General features: G+C 33.7%; 3 protein-coding genes across 3 annotated transcripts; all 3 read right to left on the bottom strand.

Annotated features, from left to right (window-relative positions):
• Positions 1–7: 7 nt before the first annotated feature.
• LOC106101772 (putative uncharacterized protein DDB_G0287457) lies at positions 8–2488 on the bottom strand. Its single transcript, XM_013281108.1, has 3 exons — positions 2473–2488; positions 1869–1948; positions 8–1525 (listed from the first exon to the last, which is right to left on the bottom strand). Exons 1-3 carry the CDS (start codon positions 2486–2488, stop codon positions 8–10), a joined length of 1614 nt encoding a protein of 537 aa, XP_013136562.1.
• Positions 2489–4247: 1759 nt separating this feature from the next.
• LOC106101943 (uncharacterized protein PB18E9.04c-like) lies at positions 4248–9098 on the bottom strand. Its single transcript, XM_013281333.1, has 4 exons — positions 8889–9098; positions 7194–8476; positions 4733–6857; positions 4248–4371 (listed from the first exon to the last, which is right to left on the bottom strand). Exons 2-4 carry the CDS (start codon positions 8189–8191, stop codon positions 4318–4320), a joined length of 3177 nt encoding a protein of 1058 aa, XP_013136787.1. The 5' UTR covers positions 8192–8476; positions 8889–9098; the 3' UTR covers positions 4248–4317.
• An 840-nt stretch (positions 9099–9938) lies between these two features.
• LOC106101837 (RING finger protein 113A) lies at positions 9939–13771 on the bottom strand. The gene is made up of 7 exons (XM_013281179.1): positions 13567–13771; positions 13168–13316; positions 12644–12799; positions 11580–11707; positions 10962–11023; positions 10626–10812; positions 9939–10125 (listed from the first exon to the last, which is right to left on the bottom strand). Exons 1-7 carry the CDS (start codon positions 13658–13660, stop codon positions 9957–9959), a joined length of 945 nt encoding a protein of 314 aa, XP_013136633.1. The 5' UTR covers positions 13661–13771; the 3' UTR covers positions 9939–9956.
• Between the last annotated feature and the right edge of the window lie 6062 nt (positions 13772–19833).

Genomic DNA, 19833 nt, shown 5'->3' with positions numbered 1-19833 from the left:
TTTACTATTAAATATTTCCAACGTCAATTTGCGACGGTAATTGTATTAATAAATCTAATTTTATTCGAGCCGATAATGGGTTCCTAACATCAGGTCTCGCCGGTTCAACGTAGACTTGAGAGACTTTCAATTCTTCTTCAGGAGTTTCTAATTCTTCTTTAATAGTTGAGATGTCTTTTACTTTCTTTATTTCTTTATCCATATCTTTCTTTACATCAATATAATTCATTCGTCTTGTATCTTTACCTACTAAATCATTTACAATTTTAGAATCTATGTCTGAGACATAGCTTTGATTGTTCTTCAAATCATCAAAAACCACTTTTACAGGTTCATCTTCGCTTAAATTATCGTTTGGTATATTTAGTTCTTCTTGAGATACACTTTCTACGTTTTGGTTATTTGTTACAGTAATTTTTACATCAGGGTTAAAAGTAACGGATTCTTGAGTAACTTCGCTGTCTGTGTTATTAAATATTTCATCCGGTACTATGAAAACATCGGTATCTTTGTCAGTATTGATATCAATTGCACTTGATTCAATGTTGTTAATCGGTTCACTCTCTTCATTTACTATTGATCTTTCGTCATCAGGTATTGCATAAGTAACATCAGTTTGGTAGTAATTGAATGAGGGTGTACGAATTAAATAAGCCGTTTCTGAACTATCCATTTCATTAACAATGTCTGATACAGGCGTTGAAGTTACAACGCTATTTATTAATGGAGTCTGTGAATCAAAAGTTTCCTCGTCGTAAGTGTTTTTTCTTTTTCTATTCTTGATCATTTTATTCGGTATAAATTCGTAATCTAGAAGACCATCATCTGGTTTATTTGAAACAGTTTCAAAGCTTTCCGCATCATCTTCATCTCCTTCATCATCGCTTTCTGGACGCGAGTTATTAATTTTAGCTTGACGTTTCCCTTTATTCTTTCTCTTATGTTTGCTTTCGTTTTCATCGTTATATTGATTCGATAAACGTTTACTATTCAAGTATGATTCAAATGTAGATTCGAAAGAATCATAGTCTGGTTCCATATCTTTATTGTTTAAAGATATTTTTCTATGAGAATCATGTTCAGTACGAGCTTTTGGACTCTTAAAATTGTCTTCGTGATCAATACGAGATTTAGAATGTTTCGATTTATCAGATTTTCCAGATCTTCTTGTATTTTTGTCATCGTCAAATAGAGAAAATATATGTGAAAAGAACATCCTCCTTTGTTGATCTTCGTTATAATTTGATTGAGAGTTTCTCGACCGTATATCGTTTAATATATTTTTCGGATCATTATTTTTGTTTTCCTTCATGTTTTTACGTCTATAACTATCGTAGAGGTCATCGTAAAAGTCAAATGAGCGTACAATTCTAGAGAATGGTGTAGGCGGTGGTTTTTCTGTTCTGTCAGTTGATAAGACACTTTCTTCTGTAATAACTTCTTTAAGAATATCAGTTGTGTCTTCATTATATCTTCTACCTTTGTTGTTTATATCACCTATCATACCATATGACTTGGTTGTGATCTGAAAGTAAATATTACACCATACTTCATACTAATGTTATAAATGTGAAAGTTTATATAGATGGATGTTTGTTAGAGTTTGTAGCCTAAACGGCTGAACGGATTTTGATGAAATTTGGCATAGATGTGGAGGATAGTCTGGCAGAACATATAGGCTACTAGCATTTGTTTTTTTAATTCCACGCGAACGGAGTTGCGAGCGGAAGCTATTAGTCGATAACTGTTCAATATCGTTTATATTTTGTTTCCATTTGTATGAGCTTACAATATTTTTCATTTCAAGATTGTACAGTGCTAAAGATCTAATGCTAGAGATCTATTTTTTAATTACACTTTATACTTACTTCTGCATTATCACTCGGTTCTTCACTAAATACTTCATCCGATGAGAAGACAGATGATATCAGTAGAAAAGGTAGGATCACTGAAAAAAAAGAAATGTCAGAACAGATAAAGGAGGCACAATAAAAGCTTTAAAACGTGAAATATTTGATTTGTTTGTCGGGTAAATACAACAGTTACTGCTGTTCTCTGTGGCAGACACTTAATATGATCAAAGACATTTGTAACTAGTCTAGTCTTTATAAGTTAAATATTATTAACTAGCTGTTCCCCTGCGACTTCATCCGCATGAAATTATGAAAATTTTATTTTATCGTTTTATATTTGTCAAATTATCAATTACAAATGTCAAAATGACATGACATAATAATAACCTTGCTTCCTTGATGTTGGCAGCAACTTATGGTCTCTTTCCCACATTAGGATTTTTATCGAAAATATGTACCCCCTAAGTTTAATGGCGTTAAAATATATAACCTAAAGCGTGACGCAAGTAGGGCTTTTTATTAAAAAAAGAATTATTCAAAAATATGGTGTGATTGCTGACATCTTAGGCAACAAAGAAGTGTGTGTTTACGCTTTATTATGATAGTACAGATTACATACCAGGTAAGAACTGCATTGCTCGAAGTTTCTCACACAACAAGGCCTGCAGCAAACTGTCACCTCTAATTATTAGAGCAAATGTAATCGCGTTTGTTTAACACAATCACCATCGTTAATTCATATTTATAACAATGCAATCATGAACACAAAACAATTTAACGGTTATTATTTCTACGGTAAGACTAAATCTTCGTACAACGATGGAATTTTTTTTATAACTAAGGTGAAAGGTATGTTTCTTTAGAAAAGAAATAAAAATATGTCCTGAAAATAAAGTATTTGGAAAAGTCTGATTTGTCCTAATTTCTATCCTTTTGGGTACTGTGAAGCGTTTGAATAGGGATGAATCGCATGTTAGGAGACCGTTAGTTATGAATGTGGTACATCGGTACAGGTAGATCTAGATGATGGATGGATTGCGTAAAAAGCTGTGATGACTAAGATGATGTATAATAGAGTTATGTGGAGAACAAAAACCTGTTGCGCCACTACGAGAGTAGGATAAGGAACAGAGCAGGGATGGTGAACCAATAACGCGCGCACAGTTTTTTGGGCTCGTTGGTGATCTCAAACTTCATAATGTATTACAATAAAGTGTAAAGCGGGTATTATGGAGTACGGAATGGAAGTCATCCCTGCGCTACGATTCCCAATAATCAGTCGAAATTATCTGATAGCGTCATAACGTCATATGTCTCTTAACTGACATGCTGATAAGTAAAGGTTCCCAATCCCTGGCATCTGTATGCCTTATTCTGTAATAGGGTAAGGTGTAGTGTGATATTAAGGTATTGGGCATTTGTCTATTTAGCATATAATACATTGATTTAAAATTAATTAATAGATCATTGAAAAATGTTATCTAAACTTACTTAATATTATAAAGAGGAAAGATTTGTATTTTTGTATGTATTGAAATAACTCAAAAACTAATGGGCCGATTTTAAAAATGTTTTCACCATCAGAAAGGTAAATTATCTGTGAGTAACATAGGCTATATTTTATTATTACTATTGTTTAGGAACTATTAATAAACAGCGTGTTTCTGGTATAAGATAAAATTGTAACATACTGTATTTCCACAGTTATGTAATAAAAGAAAAATCCATGACGTCAGACTTACGTTCATAGCATCAAGTCCTTGCGTCACGTCATAACTGATTATTTAAAACATTGTTGTTAATGTGTAACTAAATATAACGTGGAAACTTAACCAAGTACGTAAATTACCTCTGTGATTTGAATTCTACGTATGAAGAAGAATACGAATTGAATAAAACAATTAAAATGCTATCAAATAACGTTTATTTTTACCAAAAAAATCCACAGACACAATGAGGACGTGACGTCAAAAGTATCGTGTCATGTTACAGCAATTGGTTAGTGTTACTACCAAGGGATACTAGAGATTCGAGTTCAAAATAATACTTATTGAACCCAAAGTCAAATATTTTCATGTAGTTTTAGACTGCTGTAACCTCACTAAGGATTTACCGTTCCTTCACTTATAAGCATGATTTCCCTTTTTTATTTATGGAGTTTTACGGCTATTGCTAAAGTAACTGGTTGTTGTATAATATTGAGTCCCTTTAATAATAGATAACTGAATGGGTTTGATTACTTTAGGTAGATATAAAGGAACTCAAAGATCAAAATTATATTCCCTTCATCGCCGAAGCCGTTAATGTTCATTTGTCTATTTTATTTTTTAAAGATAACTTATAATAAAAGGCATTAAACACATTTCGTAAAATTTATTTACAAATCGTCGGTCATATTCAAAAAGACGACTAAATTGGCCAACATTGTTCATATTATCTATGAAAATATGTCCATATGTAGAAGTTAATTGTTCGTGTTTGTATGTTTACAAGCACAGTCCTCTGGTTGGGTGCATATCTGTAAATAAAACAAAATACGATTAATAAAAACAGAAAATGTTTCCCAAAATTGAATGGATTGTTCGATCAATCGAATGTTCGCGTTTATTTAGAACGTAGAACGTCAGAGTAGCTTTGTACCTTTAGTTTTTAATCCTAATTAAACTGTTACTTATGTTTGCTTTAAAGTAAAATTATTTTAAGACTAACAGCTTTACAAATAAACGCGATATAAAATTAAAACTGGGAATAACCTGAGTATAAGCAAATACTAGTACAAATTAGTCTTATACTCAGTTTATTCCCAATTTTAACTTCATACCGCGTTTATTTGTAAGGCTGTAAAAGAATTTAATCGTATGTAAATATAAAATACTTACGTGTTTTATGGGATCGAATTCATAATTATATGGACACCAGAATAGATATTTTGTACCATAAACGCAGTAATAAAATGTTCTTGTGTTTTCTGGATTGGCTATTGTGTAATATCTGTATGGATGACAAGGTTGGAAGGTTGTTGTTGGTGGAGCTATAGTTGTTGTTTGTGGGGGGAGAGTTGAGACTTTGCTAGTAGAAATAGGAGGGAGAGGATACGCTGTTGTTTCTGATGTTAAGATAGTTATTGGTGGTAAAGGAGTACCTCCTGGGGTGGGTTCAGTTGTTGGTGGTGTAAAATCTGTTGGTTCTTGTGTTGTGATTGGTGCAAAAGTAGATGTGATTGGTGGTATAGAGCTTATATCAGAAGTCGTTATAAATTCTGTCTCAGTGTATGTTGTGTCAGTATTTGAAGTTACGGTAATGTTACTCATTTCGGTAGATGTTTCAGTGTTGATTGATTCTGAAGTAAATGTGAATGGATAAGTAGTTGTTAGGTTGCTCGAGTCAGATACTGGCGTCGATTCAGTAGGTATTATTGTAGATATTGAGCTTCCTGAAGTGAATTCTGTAGGAATTATCGTTGAAGAGGTAATATAAGACGTGACTGTTGAAGCAGAACTTGGTTTTAATGATGTAGGATAAGTTGTAGAGGTTATAACGTCAGTTTCTGATGTCATAGTTGTAGTTTCGTATACATTGCTTGTAGAATACGTAGAATATACCGAACTATCGGGAAATGTTTCACTGCTAGATGTGTCGTCTGATATCGTGGTGTGGTACGAGTTTGATGTGGGAATCGTTGGATAATTAGATTGCGTAGTTTCAGGGCTACTAAACGTACTCGAAGGGATGGTGGGATAAGATGTTGTTTCTGAATAAATAGGTTCAGTTGAACTCGATGTTATTGTTGTTGGAGATGAATTAGACGAAGTACTTGGATAAGTTGTTGATTCCGAGACAGTTACGTTACTCGTTGTTTCGGTTGATTGAGAATAAGGAGAAGTTTCCCATGTACTTGACGAAGAGCTTGTTTCATCGCTGTATGTTACAGAGGTTCTTGTTGAAGGTAAGATGGTCATTGTAGAACTAGGTATGGCAGTACTTATGTCATTGCCAGTATTTGCTGTAACAGATGTGAAAGGTGGGAGAGTGTCCCAAGGATTAGTGATGGAAGAACTTGGCTTTACGGTAGGTGTTGCTGTGGAGCTGGAGAAACTACTAGGGTACCAGGAAGTACTAGAATAAGATTCAGAAGTATTTTCGGATCCGGTACTTGTTACAATATCAGAAGTCGAAATCGGTGTTAAAGTAAAATCTGTTGATTCAGATGTTACAAGAGATTCAGTACTAGTTACAATATTTGAAGATGTAGAAATTGGTGACAAAGACGACGACACGGATGTTTCATGAGATTCAGAACTTGTTATAATATCAGAAGATGTTGAAATCGGGTTTAAAGTGAAAATTGTTGGTTCAGAAGTTACAACAGATTCAGTACTTGCTACGATATCGGATGACGTAGAAATTGGCAGTAAAGTAAAATCAGTCGATTCTGATGTTAGAATATTAGAAGATGTAGAAATTGGTGACAAAGATGACGATTCAGATGTCTCATGAGATTCAGTGCTTGTTACAATATCAGAAGAAGTAGAAATTGGTGGCAAAGTATACGCAGTCGATTCAGATGTTACAATATTAGAAGATGTAGAAATTGGTGACAAAGATGAGGATTCAGATGTCTCATGAGATTCAGTGCTTGTTACAATATCGGATGATGTAGAAATAGGCGGTAAAGTAAAATCTGTAGCTTCTGATGTTGCAATATTTGATGATGTAGAAATTGGCGGTAATGAACTTGATTCAGATGTCTGATAAGATTCAGAGCTTGTTACAATATCAGAAGAAGTAGAAATTGGTGGCAAAGTATACGCAGTCGATTCAGATGTTACAATATTAGAAGATGTAGAAATTGGTGACAAAGATGACGATTCAGATGTCTCATGAGACTCAGTGCTTGTTACAATATCGGATGATGTAGAAATAGGCGGTAAAGTAAAATCTGTAGGTTCTGATGTTACAATATTTGGTGATGTAGAAATTGGTGACAAAGATGACGATTCGGACGTCTCATGAGATTCAGAACTGGTTACAATATCAGAAGAAGTAGAAATTGGTGGCAAAGTAAATGCAGTTGATTCTGATGTTACGATATTAGAAGATGTAGGAATTGGTGACAAAGATGACGATTCAGATGTCTCATGAGATCCAGAACTCGTCACAATATCAGAAGATGTTGAAATCGGGTTTAAAGTGAAATCTGTTGGTTCAGACGTTAAAACAGATTCAGTACTTGTTACAATATCGGATGGCGTAGAAATAGGCGGTAAAGTAAAATCAGTAGATTCTGATGTTGCAATGTTTGATGATGTAGAAATTGGCGGCAGTGAACTTGATTCAGATGTCTCATGAGATTCAGAACTTGTTACAATATCAGAAGAAGTAGAAATTGGTGGCAAAGTATACGCAGTCGATTCAGATGTTACAATATTAGAAGATGTAGAAATTGGTGACAAAGATGACAATTCAGATGTCTCATGAGATTCAGTGCTTGTTACAATATAGGATGATGTAGAAATAGGCGGTAAAGTAAAATCTGTAGGTTCTGATGTTACAATATTTGGTGACGTAGAAATTGGTGACAAAGATGACGTGGATTCAGATGTCTCATGAGATTCAGAACTGGTTACAATGACAGAGGAAGTAGAAATTGGCGGTAAAGTATATGCAGTTGATTCAGATGTTACAATATTCGGTGACGTAGAAATTGTTGACAAAGACCAAGACGATTCAGATGTCCCATGGGATTCAGAACTTGTTATAATATCAGAAGTTGTAATCGGTGGTAAAGTAAAATCTGTCGATTCAGATGTTACAACTGATTCAGTGCTTGTCACGATATTTGAAGATGTAGAAAATGGCGACAATGTACTTGATTCAGATGTCTCATGAGATTCAGTGCTTGTTATAATATCTGAGGATGTAGAAATCGGTGATGAAGATGTCAATTCAGATGTTACAACAGATCCAGTACTCGTTACAATATCTGATGTTATAGATGAACTTGATGTGGGTGTAGAGGTAGTGGAGATCGATGGACCATTTTCAGTTGAAAAGCTTGTTGGGACAGTCGTACCACTAGAACTGATTGGAAGAAGTGTTGAACTTGAAGAACTTTCTTGAGTAGTCTGCATCGATGACACTGTAATATCGCTTGATGAAGTTAGTGTTGTGTCTGTTTGGGTATTTGAAGTAGAACCAGTACCAAATGCAGTTGAAACTGGTGTGGATGTTGGTTCTGTCGAACTTGAGATGTCAGTAGTATAGGGAACAGTCGTTTCACTAGCAGTTGAAGATTCTGATACATAAGAAGTAGTTGAGAATGTTGGCCATGAAGTCATTTCAGATGTTATATGATCTGTGGTATATGTTGTTTGGGAAGAACTAGGAGAAGTAAGAATTGTGGGCAAAGAACTTGGTTCTGTAGGAGTACTATCGGATCCTATTGGTGGTAAAGTTTCCCATGACGTTGAAGGTATCGGCTCCGTAGGTAGTGGAGGCAAAGATTCAACTTTAGTAGTTTGACTAGAGACCGTAGATTTAGTAGATATGTATGGCAAAGGAGTTGACAAAGTTGTCGGTAACAATATTGGACCGCAATGTGCCAGTGAATGTAGAATGCAACTCTGAAATAAATAAAAAAACACATTTAAATAATGTCAAAACAATCAGTTGGATAAAACACTTTGGATAGCGTCATTCTATTGTTAATTTAGATTCAGATAAATTACATTTCGCTACGAGCCATGCGTAATTTATTGTAAGGGAAAACGGTGACGTCACTAGCACGTGGCAGCAATTAGAGATGGTTTTAACGTCATTTTAAGTCTTTTTTGAGTAAACCGCCGGACTTTCCTCTTCAAATGACCACAATTCAACAAGTTCTGGTTAATCATATATGAAATTAGATAAATTTTCACCAGCACTACTTCTGTTTGGATAAACGTTTATGCTGGCACGACCATAAGTCACATTGAAGTAGCGCGAACCATAATTACGCGACAAAATGTTTAGTAGAAAAGGCCTTAATTTACTAACCCTGATTATGACGTCAAAGTACAAGTCCCCAGGACACGTGTGCTCTGAAAGCTGTTCCTGTTCGCATATAATGTACTTCTTACAGGAGAGCGGATGTGAAAGTACGGCGGACTGCAGACCCGAGCATAGGTCCCCCAGGACTTTGGGGATAAGTGTCAGGAGTAGAAAGGTTAGCTCTGTGGAGTGCAGATAAAATAAAACCTTGTACACTTTAACTTACAGTACCTTTTAGTAAATATAAAAATTCTATTTTACTCAATTATTATTACTATGATCAATGATTTATCGATATTATTGCAAAATCAATGTTGGACATCACTATGCACGGTCAGAATGTGTATGAGTGCGAGTGAGAGAAAGACATACTTCGTTCTACTCACATTTTTAATGTTGCGAATTTTATTTTTTATTTTACGTATTGATCTAGTTATTTGAATAAATCTAATGTAGTAGAACAAAATCTTTTTTTAATACCAATTTCGTATATCTTTATTACTACCAACAGATAAGGATGGCTATAATATTACCAAAAATATTTTTACTTACCCATTCCTTAGCATGGGTCTCGCAAATCCACCACTAACGTAATGAACGCAATAGCGCTTGGTAATGCTCTAAATTAAACTAATAACTTTAAGTTTAAATAAATAATTACCGTGGTAATTGATTGGTAATATTTTATAATTTGATTTGTTATGACTTTTTAGGTAAATGGCGATCGTATGGATACGGTGTATACAGCGTGTTTCATTTGAAATTCTAAAAAATATGAAACGTGTTTATTGTGTATTTTTAAGTTGAAATATAAAAACATAGTCATCTCTGTCTTTCTAAACATAACGAAAAGGATGGCAATATATTTCGTATTTCAACACCAAAAAATCTTAGTAAAAAATTTCTACTGTAAAAATATAATCGATTAAGATTTTTTACTTTGAAAAGTTCTTCTTTTGTTTTTAAACGTTTTTAAATATATTTTCAATTCTTATCCTAGAATATGCATTATTTTTTAAGACTTTTTAAACTTAGGTATAATTAATAACACATATGATACTAGATATCATTTTTTTAATCATCTTCATCATCATCATCACTTTGTTCTTCTCGTCTCTTCATTTTTGCCTCCAGTTCTTTAGCCGGGTTGAAGACGCCACTCGTCTGAGTGTTGCAAATGTAACAACGAGACGATTTTTTGAAGTTTTCTAACGCGCATTTCTCACAAAAGTAATGTTTACATCTGTAAATAATATAAGCGAGAATTTACTTCAGTTTTTTGATAATTTAGAAAAAAAACTGTAATAGAGGATGTGAAAAAATACAAAAATGTAACAAGTTTTTTTTTTACATTTTATAACAGTTCAAACGTTTAAAAAAACGTACTATCTATATATGTGTGAAGGCTTTACAAATAGTTTAGTAATTTATAAGAAAATTCAACTGCCTGAATTAAACCAACAAATCTATACTAACATTATAATGAGGAGAGATTGGTATTTTTGTATGTATTGAAATAAATCAAAACTGATCCAATTTTAAAAAATCATCATTAAAAAACTACGTCATCAGAGACTAACATAGGCAATTTTTTTTATATTTTTTTAATTTCACGCAGGCGAATTTGTGAGCAACAGCTAGTGAACATGCTTTCACATTTTTTTTACAATAAACTGAAATAAACATATAACTCAATTTCAACAAAACCCTAGAAAAATTTTTTTACAAATCTTTCAAACTTACTTCGTAACAACAGGATCAGTGAAAGGTTCTCTGCATATAAAACATTTGAAGGGTAGTTCATCATCGCTGTGTATCTCGTAGTCGGAGTCATCTCCCCCCTCCTTCACCCCACCCCCTTCTAATTCCTCCCTCTCCAATTGCCAGCCGTGCTTGTAATCCGAACGATCGTGCAAAAACTTGCACGAGTCTAGAAAAGAATAAATTTAAACCATATTTTATATTGAAGAAACAATGGACAATAAAAAAAAATGGCAAAAAAATCTCTACATATTTTATAAAAAAAAATACAAATTTTAAAAATAAAAAATTCTGTCTGTCCACTTTTGATTCACTCACCTCCGAAACCACAGAAACCAGTCTCCTTGTAGTCTTTACAGATATCTGGCTGATAATCCCATCTGTTGAAAAAAAATCATATTTTTAATTTATACAGAGGAGTAAAATTTATCAAAATGCCATTTCGAAACTCTCCAAAACAAAAATAAAAAAAAAAAATAAAAAAAACGACATTTAACCTTATCAACACTACAACACAATTAGAAATGACAAAAAAACAAGTTAATTATAAAAGGGGAAATATAAAACTTAAGTAAAAGACAAAAGAAATATTTAAATACACACTTTTTTTAATCATGTATAAAGCAGCGCTTCATTTAAAACGGTGTTTTTTTATAATATAAGGCGACAAGCGAGCAAGCGGCCTGAATCCACCGAAATGGAAAGCGACCTCTGCCTGCTTCATTTACGGAGGAGGAGACGCACATATAGAGGACATTTCCCCTTCCTATGCGTCTCCACCGTCACAGGAAAAGGGACTAAGGCTTCCGGCACCACACTCATCAGACTGTACGCGGAATTGCTTCCACTTGACATCTATTTTCTGGGTGGTATTACACCGGACGAGTCGGCCCATTCGTGCGAAGATGTTATATTGATTGGTCATGAAATATTTACCTGACAGTAGCCCTCAAGTTAGCCGGAGCTCTGATGGGTCCTTTCCTAACAAGTCCGGAGCTAGCATTACCTGCAGCTGTATCACGTTTCTTATAATATTGAGCGTAATTATTGATCCCACGGTATACCTAAAACACGCAAAAATACTAGAAAATAGTGCTTTAAACTCACAACCTTTACTTTGTGATTATCTATACTATTATAATAAAGCGTAAACACACACTTCTTTGTTGCCTAAGATGTAATTACAGCATATTTTTGAATACTTCTTTTTTTAATAAAAAGCCCTACACTTACGTCACGCCGTAGGCTATATATTTCTCGCCATTAAACTTATGGGGTAAATATTTTGGATAAAAACCCTAATTTGGGAAAGACACCATAAAATTGCTGCCAACATCAAGGAATTAAGATTGCCAAGTGTTGTCAACTCATGTCATTTTGACATTTGCAATTGACAATTTGATGATTTTGACAATTAATTTGATATGTAAAGAATAAAATAATATTATGCTAATGAAATTGCATGGGAACAGCTGTCTGCTCTATGCAGTTCTCTCATTCTCCCCCTGGAGTGGTGAATCCAAGGATTTTGTTATTCTACTAGCTGTTCCCTTGCGACTTCATGAGCATAAAATTATGAAAATTATATTTTATTGTTTACATTTGTCAAATTACAAATGTCAAAATGACATGACAACCTTGCTTCCTTGATGCTGACAGCAACCTATGGTCTCTATCCCACTTCAGGGTTTTTATCCAAAATATTTACCCCATAAGTTTAATGGTGTGAAATATAGCCTAAAGCGTAACATAAGTGTAGGGTTTTTTATTAAAAAAAGAATTATTCAAAAATATGCTGTGATTGCTGACATCTTAGGCAACAAAGAAGTGTGTGTTTATGCTTTATTATAATAGTATAGATGAATGTTTAAATGGATGTATGAATATTAGATATCTTTAGAACCGAATAGATCACAATAAAAATTGTTACAGATGTACAAATAGCGTTACAATTCTGGTTTATTTCGATTTTCAACTTAAACGGACTTCATGAAGATTACCTTATCGTCAGCTTGTCCTTGCAATTCCTCATTAATTTTTTGCGCCTTTTCAAATATCGCCTGTGCATCTTTATCTCTTTCGGTATCTAATTCATATGTTGCGGTTGCATTCTCACGTTGCTGTTGCACAGATAATGTTGTACGGGACTCGGAGATCTGGAAATAGGTAGGAACAAGTAAGAAAAGTTTTTAATTTCAAGAATAATAGCATAAATACATGATGTTACTAGTAAATATATGCTTATGGTTACTCTAAATTTTTATTTTAACTTAATAGACAAGAAATACTGAAATGTTACTTTAACAACAGTCATATAAAGATTTTTTTTTAAATGACTGATGTTAAAATAAAAAAAAAACTTGAATTTTTAACAAATTTACAGTTGTTCATTACTTGGAAATTTACACAGCAATGAATATTTACAAAGTCAATAAAAAAAACAGGGTTAATTCACAAAATTGTGACTTATGTCAGTTTACATAGGAGCCATGGAATTATTGAAACTGAACAAGTACCAACATACCTTATCCTCATCATTGTTGCTATCACTGTCTTCTAGCTCTGGCTTTTGTCGTTTTGGTCCTCCCGTAGACTGTATGTTAGGGTTGGGCTTTTGTGGCCTCTTTGTTGGCAACACTACAGTTTGTTCATCTGAATCTGAACTATTCTTTTCTGAAACATCATGATTATATGAATTAAAATGTCAGATGTCTTATTACCACACTCATAGCCATGCATTTACTAAAATAATTCTTAAGTGTAGATTTAGTATGTGAAATCTATACAATACTTTTTAAGTAACCAAAAACCACAAAGACAAATCAGAAACCTCCGTTTTTAGTGTTTTTTTGTATTACAAGTAAACTAGCGCTTAGCCACAATCCTAACTGATATTTATAAGTAAAATACGAACGTTATTTACCTTCAGAACTTGATGTTTTACGTTTCCTTCCACCTCTATTCTTGATGTTTCTTTTCTTAAAGGTAGTTGGAGTTTCAACTTCTACATCTGACATATTGTTAAACTGAATATACGTAAATATAAACAACTACTCTTAAAGATGTTAAAATAATGCGTACGTAACATAAAAATTATTCTATTTTCACAGTCTATTTTAAATTCGTTTTGTTTACTTGATACTTGTCAAACTCAAATGTCATTGTGGATTTGTAGGTTATTTTTTCAGATGCGTTCATTTTACCAAAATGTTTAAAAAGAGAAAGAGTTTCAATCAATTGTCAATGTTAATTAAAATAGTTTAATAAAACTGTTTCAATTATTAAAAATGAATTGTAAATATTTGTTGAGGTGTATTCACTTAAATCGATTTAAAGTTATAATTTAACAAAACAACGGACGAGCTTATTAAAAAGTAACCAAATACCAATTGTATTACCTTAATGCGTCACAGAGGGACAGTTATTTATTCATTCCACAAAGTGCAGATTTTTTAAATAAAGTCCCCACTTGATTTACTACCTTAAGTTTGTAGGACTGTAGAAAATTATGCCTTCTTTAAAGTTTTTCGTAACCAATAAGTGATTATTAAAGATTAACAAATCATATCAGTAAAGATATCATAAAAAAAGGACCTCGAAAAGTGTCATCAGATAACGGTAGAATATATGTAATAATAAATTATCTTATTACTCGGTACATCCTTGAAGTCTAATACTTTCGCACCTTGGCTGATATGTATTATTTGACCGCTACTTGAAAAATACGTGCATCTCAAGCTTTCTTTGTAAGAATTTTACAAGATAAGATTAGTTTTTTTTTGTTATAAGTATCATTGGCTTTGTGATAATTTTTGACACGTGCTTTGGAATTAAAAAAAAAGTTGCTTTTCGTATTCGGAGAAATAATTTCTAATCTGCATATAATCGAGATAAAAAAGTTAATCATGTCTTTATCCTCCAAAGTAGAATATCTACAATTAGAGGATTATATTTTATAGGCAATAAAGTTGTTGAATAAATAAAAATCAGTGATATATTGTTAATGCTTTTAAAATAATTATCAAATCAGCAACTATCACGCTAACCTTGAAATTGTATCCTGTGACTATCTAATCGTGTTAAAGTATTCGGGAATTATTTTATGTAGTACGTAAGAAACCAGGGTTGTCAAAATTGATTTTTTTTATATAAAGTGGCAAACGAGCAAGCGGCCACCTGAATCCACCAAGATGGAAAGCGACCGCTGCCCATAAACATCCGCAATTGCAGATGCGTTGCCTGCCCTTAATTGACGGAGGAGACGCACATAAAGAGGACATTTCCCCTTCCTATGCGTCTCCTCCACTGTCAAATCCACTTTTCCTTCCCATCCTATCTTCTTAAGAAAGGGTGGAAAGGGAAAGGGACTAAAATTAGGCCTCCGACACCACACTCATCAGACGAAACGCGGAATTGCTTTCACTTCACGCCTGTTTTCTGTATGGTCGTGGTATTACTACTATTTTTCGTAATACGTAAGTTACTTACTTTTATTATTTTATAGTATATTGTGTACAAGTATGTATGTGCATTTAATTCTCATCTTAGTACGATGCTTTGATTGTAAATTGATTTTAAAACCTCGGATCTAATCTACAGGTAAATGTATCATGCGAATTTTATTATCTCGGGTTTTCATTCTTTGACAAAACATGATTTTACGAGTAAATTTAATAAATGGCACGATTTGACAACCCTAAATAAACAAAACATTGAAAAATTCCGATCACGTAGTAACTACGCTCACCTATATAAAACAACGCAAATTGAATCACTTATAATGCACGTATTTTCCTTCGTAAATTTAAAATGGCCGAAAGCGTCGCTTTTTTGGCGCGCTTACGCCATTTTGGATAACAGACGCGAAAAATAGTATACTACTTTTGCGAGGATTTTCGTTTATTCTGAAACGTCCTAAGTCTCAAGACCTCGTTGTTAACAAACGGCTTTTTAACCCGTTCAGTAGTTTGTTCTCGTTTAATAAATGGTATACCACTTTTGCGTTCTGGTTTATCGATTTACTTAACTACAAAACGACTTATATCCATTGGGAAATTTTAAAAAGAAGTCCTTTTGAAATGAAAAGGTTTCGACGAAAGCGTAACGTAAAACTTTCAAATACGGGATGTAATTTTTAAATTGCTTTTTGACATAGAATCCGGATGAATATAGAAATTGCACGCGCTTTAAAAAAGAAGAAATAAAAGCTGATTTAAAAAGTAAATGGTAACTAATATACATCACTTTTAGTTCGTTTTAATTTTTATTTGTAAAATCAGATAATTAAATAATGCAATCACACTTCAATGGGAAAGTTTAGATGGATGGATGTTTGTTAGAGTTTGTAGCATAAACGGCTGAACGGATCTGGATGATATTTGGCATAGATGTAGAACATAGTCTGGAAGAATACTTAAGGTACTCAATTTTGTTTTTTTTTGTTTTAAATTCCAAGCGGAGAGAGGGCAAAAGCTAGTGATTTATTACGTCCATACTTCCAATTGGTGACAAGAGAAAATTGTATGATGCAAAATAAACAGCTAATTACATCAGTGTATAAATATTTATAATAAAATAACCACACTATAGCTGTTCTTTCCCGCGGTCATTTAGGTTAGATTTATATATTAAACATAAGCTAGATAAAAAGTATTTAATAAATTGATTTTGAGTTGAACAATTTTTCAACGATGACTTTGTTTTAGGTGATCAAGAAGGGAGTGATGACTGAGATGACGTTTAGAGTTATTTCGAGGATGAAAACGTGTTACGTCGACCCTACAGGAGTAGGATAAGGTAAGGGAGATGACATGATGACTGTTTTAGTTCCAAAGTAACAATTTTTTTTATTATCCATCAGTTATATTCTTTAACTAATTAGTTACATAACTAAAAGTGAATCTTATAATCTAAATAACCGACAGATTTACAGTTTAATCCAGTGTATTGATAAACTTTGTCCCACTTTTGTCGCTTCGAAACTCTCCAATCTGCTTATAACCGGATTTTTCATTATATGTTACAGAAATGTAATAGAAACATTGAAAGACTTGTTGTCCACAACTTCGTACGTTTATAATTAAGGAAGAGATGTAGGTGTAAACAAGGAAGATATATTAGACTAAAGTATGGATGGGTTGTGTAAAGGATGGCCATAATAAGATATTGTTTTTTTTAAAAGGGAGCTAACGAGCGGCTGGAAAACCGAATTCATCGACAACCATGGATATTGCAAAACCAGAGGAACTACGGATGCGTTGTTGGACGAGAAATAAATAGGCTCTTGGCCCAAAGTGATATTGGTTTGGAAAATTCAAATGTAACGGTTGATAGATGTATGGAAGTGTGACTAACTGAAAAGGCTTGAAGATATTGAACGGTTTAGTCATTTGCACAAAACCAATATTTGTAGGATTAAAGTGCCTCTTGGTTTTTATGTCCTTGGCTAGATTTAGCGATATCAACACCTCTCACCGGGTCAGATAACTTAATAACACTTTAGTAACCAAAGATTAAGAGCGGACGTAAACCTTTGGCTAAAGTATTGCGTAACTGTTGTGCGATTGTCGATTGTTTTGCAGCCGTTCGACTGTTTAGTTGTACAACTAAAAATCGTGTGAACACCTCCATATAAGCTCATAGGAATCAAAGCGATATTGAACAGTTGTGCGATAGAGTAGTACAGGTAACAGCGACAGAGAAATAGTGGTAGTGCCCGCTTTAACATCTTAGCACGAATGGGCCGGCACGCCCCCAGTAATACCACGACCACACAACACAGGCGTGAAATGGAAGCAATTCCGTGTTTCGTCTGATGAGTGTGGTGCCGGAGGCCTGATTTAAGTCCCTTTCTCTTTACCACCCTTTTCTTATAAGGTTGGGAAGAGGTGGATCTGACGGTGGAGAAGATGCATAGAAAGGGGAAATATCCTCATTATGTGCGTCTCCTCCTCCGTCCTACAAGGGTAGGCAACGCATCTGTAATTGCGGATGTCTATGGGCAGCGGTCGCTTCGCCATTTTGGCGGTTTCGGGTGACCGCTTGTTCGTTTGCTTCCTTATATTATAAAAAAAGGTTACGCACATAATATTGGCATTGTTAGTTCACGTGTCTTTTGTTTAAATTGTCCACCTTAGCAACACGGGGGGCGTTTACCTGTTATCATTTATTGCAATTAAAATGGCGCGATTGTTTTCGTGAAGATTGCGGGCGTGTCGAGTATCCTTATCAGATAATCGTCATATCACGGATAGGGCTGCTAATTTTCAAACAAGATGCAAACTTGCCAACCCTAGATAAAGGACAACTATGGCCGAATACTGAAACATTCAAATTATAACAGCGTTTTAAATTAAGAACACTCTTAATGACGTCTGTGAGATTGTAAGTAGCGATTGTGACTTGAATATTAAAAAAAAAAACGGAGACAAGAAAGGTTCTAGTAATTGACCGACTTATCAAAAGATGGTACTCAATTTGTTTGTATGTTTTTTATGTGTGTTACGGCATTCACCCCTGGTAGACCGATTTTTTTTTTTTTTATTCGATAGGTGGTTGCTCGCAGGTCCCTTTATTCAGTGACTTGTGTTATACCATCCTGAAAACATCGATTCTTAATCCGAATAAGTGAAGTACGAAACTGAAAATTTTAAACCCGAAGGTGACAGCCCTAATCGCATATTTGTTATGAATGTGATGTAACATGATCCGTTTTCTAAAGTTTGCAATTAATCTGGGAAAAACAAGCAAGTTCCGCTTATCTTTTATATACCTAGCTTCAGTTATCTGTTGGTGGAAAGTTTTTAAAAAAACATTGACGTGCATAACAAAGGGTCGCACTTCGGGGAATACCGCGACCTTTATGTTTTTTTAAGTTCATATTCGTATATCTCTTTGTTCTAACAAGAAGGGCGTTAGTTATGAATGTGGTACACCGGTAGGTAGAGGTAGAAAGAGGAGGATCAGATTAAGAAGAGACTGAGATGATGGATGATAGAGTTATTTCAAGGACAAAGACTAGAGAACTCGGAGCGCCGACCCTACTGGAGTAGGATAAGGTAGAGGTGATGATCTTTTTGTTTTAACTCGTGTTTAAAAAAACATTTTAATAACCCTTTACATTATTTTATTGGTTTTGAATCTGCAGCTGTTATGTTCTTAAACTTTAAAACCCTCTTATTTCCCTCTATGGTACATTCCCTTGGCGTCTTCATGGACCCCAGATGGTTCTGAACCATTTTAATATATCTAACTAATATTATAAATGCGAAAGTTCAGATGGATGTTTGTTAGAGTTTGTAGCCTAAACGTCTGAACGTATTTCGGTGAAATTTGGTACAGATGTAGAGGATAGTCTGGAAGAACACATAGGCTACTCATTTTTTTTTTAATTCCACGCGAACGGAGTCGCAAGCGAAAGTTAGTACTAATATAAAAAGTAAAGATTTGTATTTTTATGTGTATTGAAATAACTCAAAAACTACTGGGCCGATTTTATTAATTCTTTCACCTTTACAAAGCTAATTTTGTGCGTAACATAGGATGTGTTTTAACTATTTTTTTTAATTTTACGTTGACAAAGTCGCGAGCAACAACTAGAGATTACATAAATACGTGCTTAGCTGAAATACGCAAAAGCAAATGATTCTTATCTTAGAGATAATCTTTCTATACCCCTTATTGTTTAAACATAATGTTTATCTTTACAATTGTAAAATTAATTTTGCGTTGTATTGTTTTTTGATAAAATATTTTCAACGATAACTTTTTTCCTCGCCATCTAAAATGATTTAAGATGTTTAAAAAGTTTATTTCTTTATGGCTTCTAATTAAATTTTTATCTTGTGATTTTACACTTTTAATATATATTGCTATTTCATTTGTTACAAAAAGAACGAAAGAGATGGTAATGTAGTTTTTGTTTCTGGTTTTAGCAGACACTATTTCATTCTTTCATTTAAATATTCGTGGATAAAAATCACTAATAAAGATTTTATGTTTGGTGCAAAATGTGTTTTAAGGTTTTGGTCTTAGTAAATATTGGAATTTACGTATCTATACTTCTATACTATTATAATAAAGCGTAAACACACAATTCTTTGTTGCCTAAGATGTCAGCAATTACAGCATATTTTTGAATAATTTTTTTTTTAATAAAAAGCCCTACACTTACGTCACGCTTTAGGCTATA

This window comes from Papilio polytes, unplaced genomic scaffold, assembly GCF_000836215.1.
Source record: "Papilio polytes unplaced genomic scaffold, Ppol_1.0 DF823935.1, whole genome shotgun sequence".
In the NCBI taxonomy this organism is placed as follows: Eukaryota; Metazoa; Arthropoda; class Insecta; order Lepidoptera; family Papilionidae; genus Papilio; species Papilio polytes.
The sequence above is the reverse complement of the archived record's forward strand: the minus strand, read 5'-3'. Positions and strand labels throughout refer to the sequence as shown.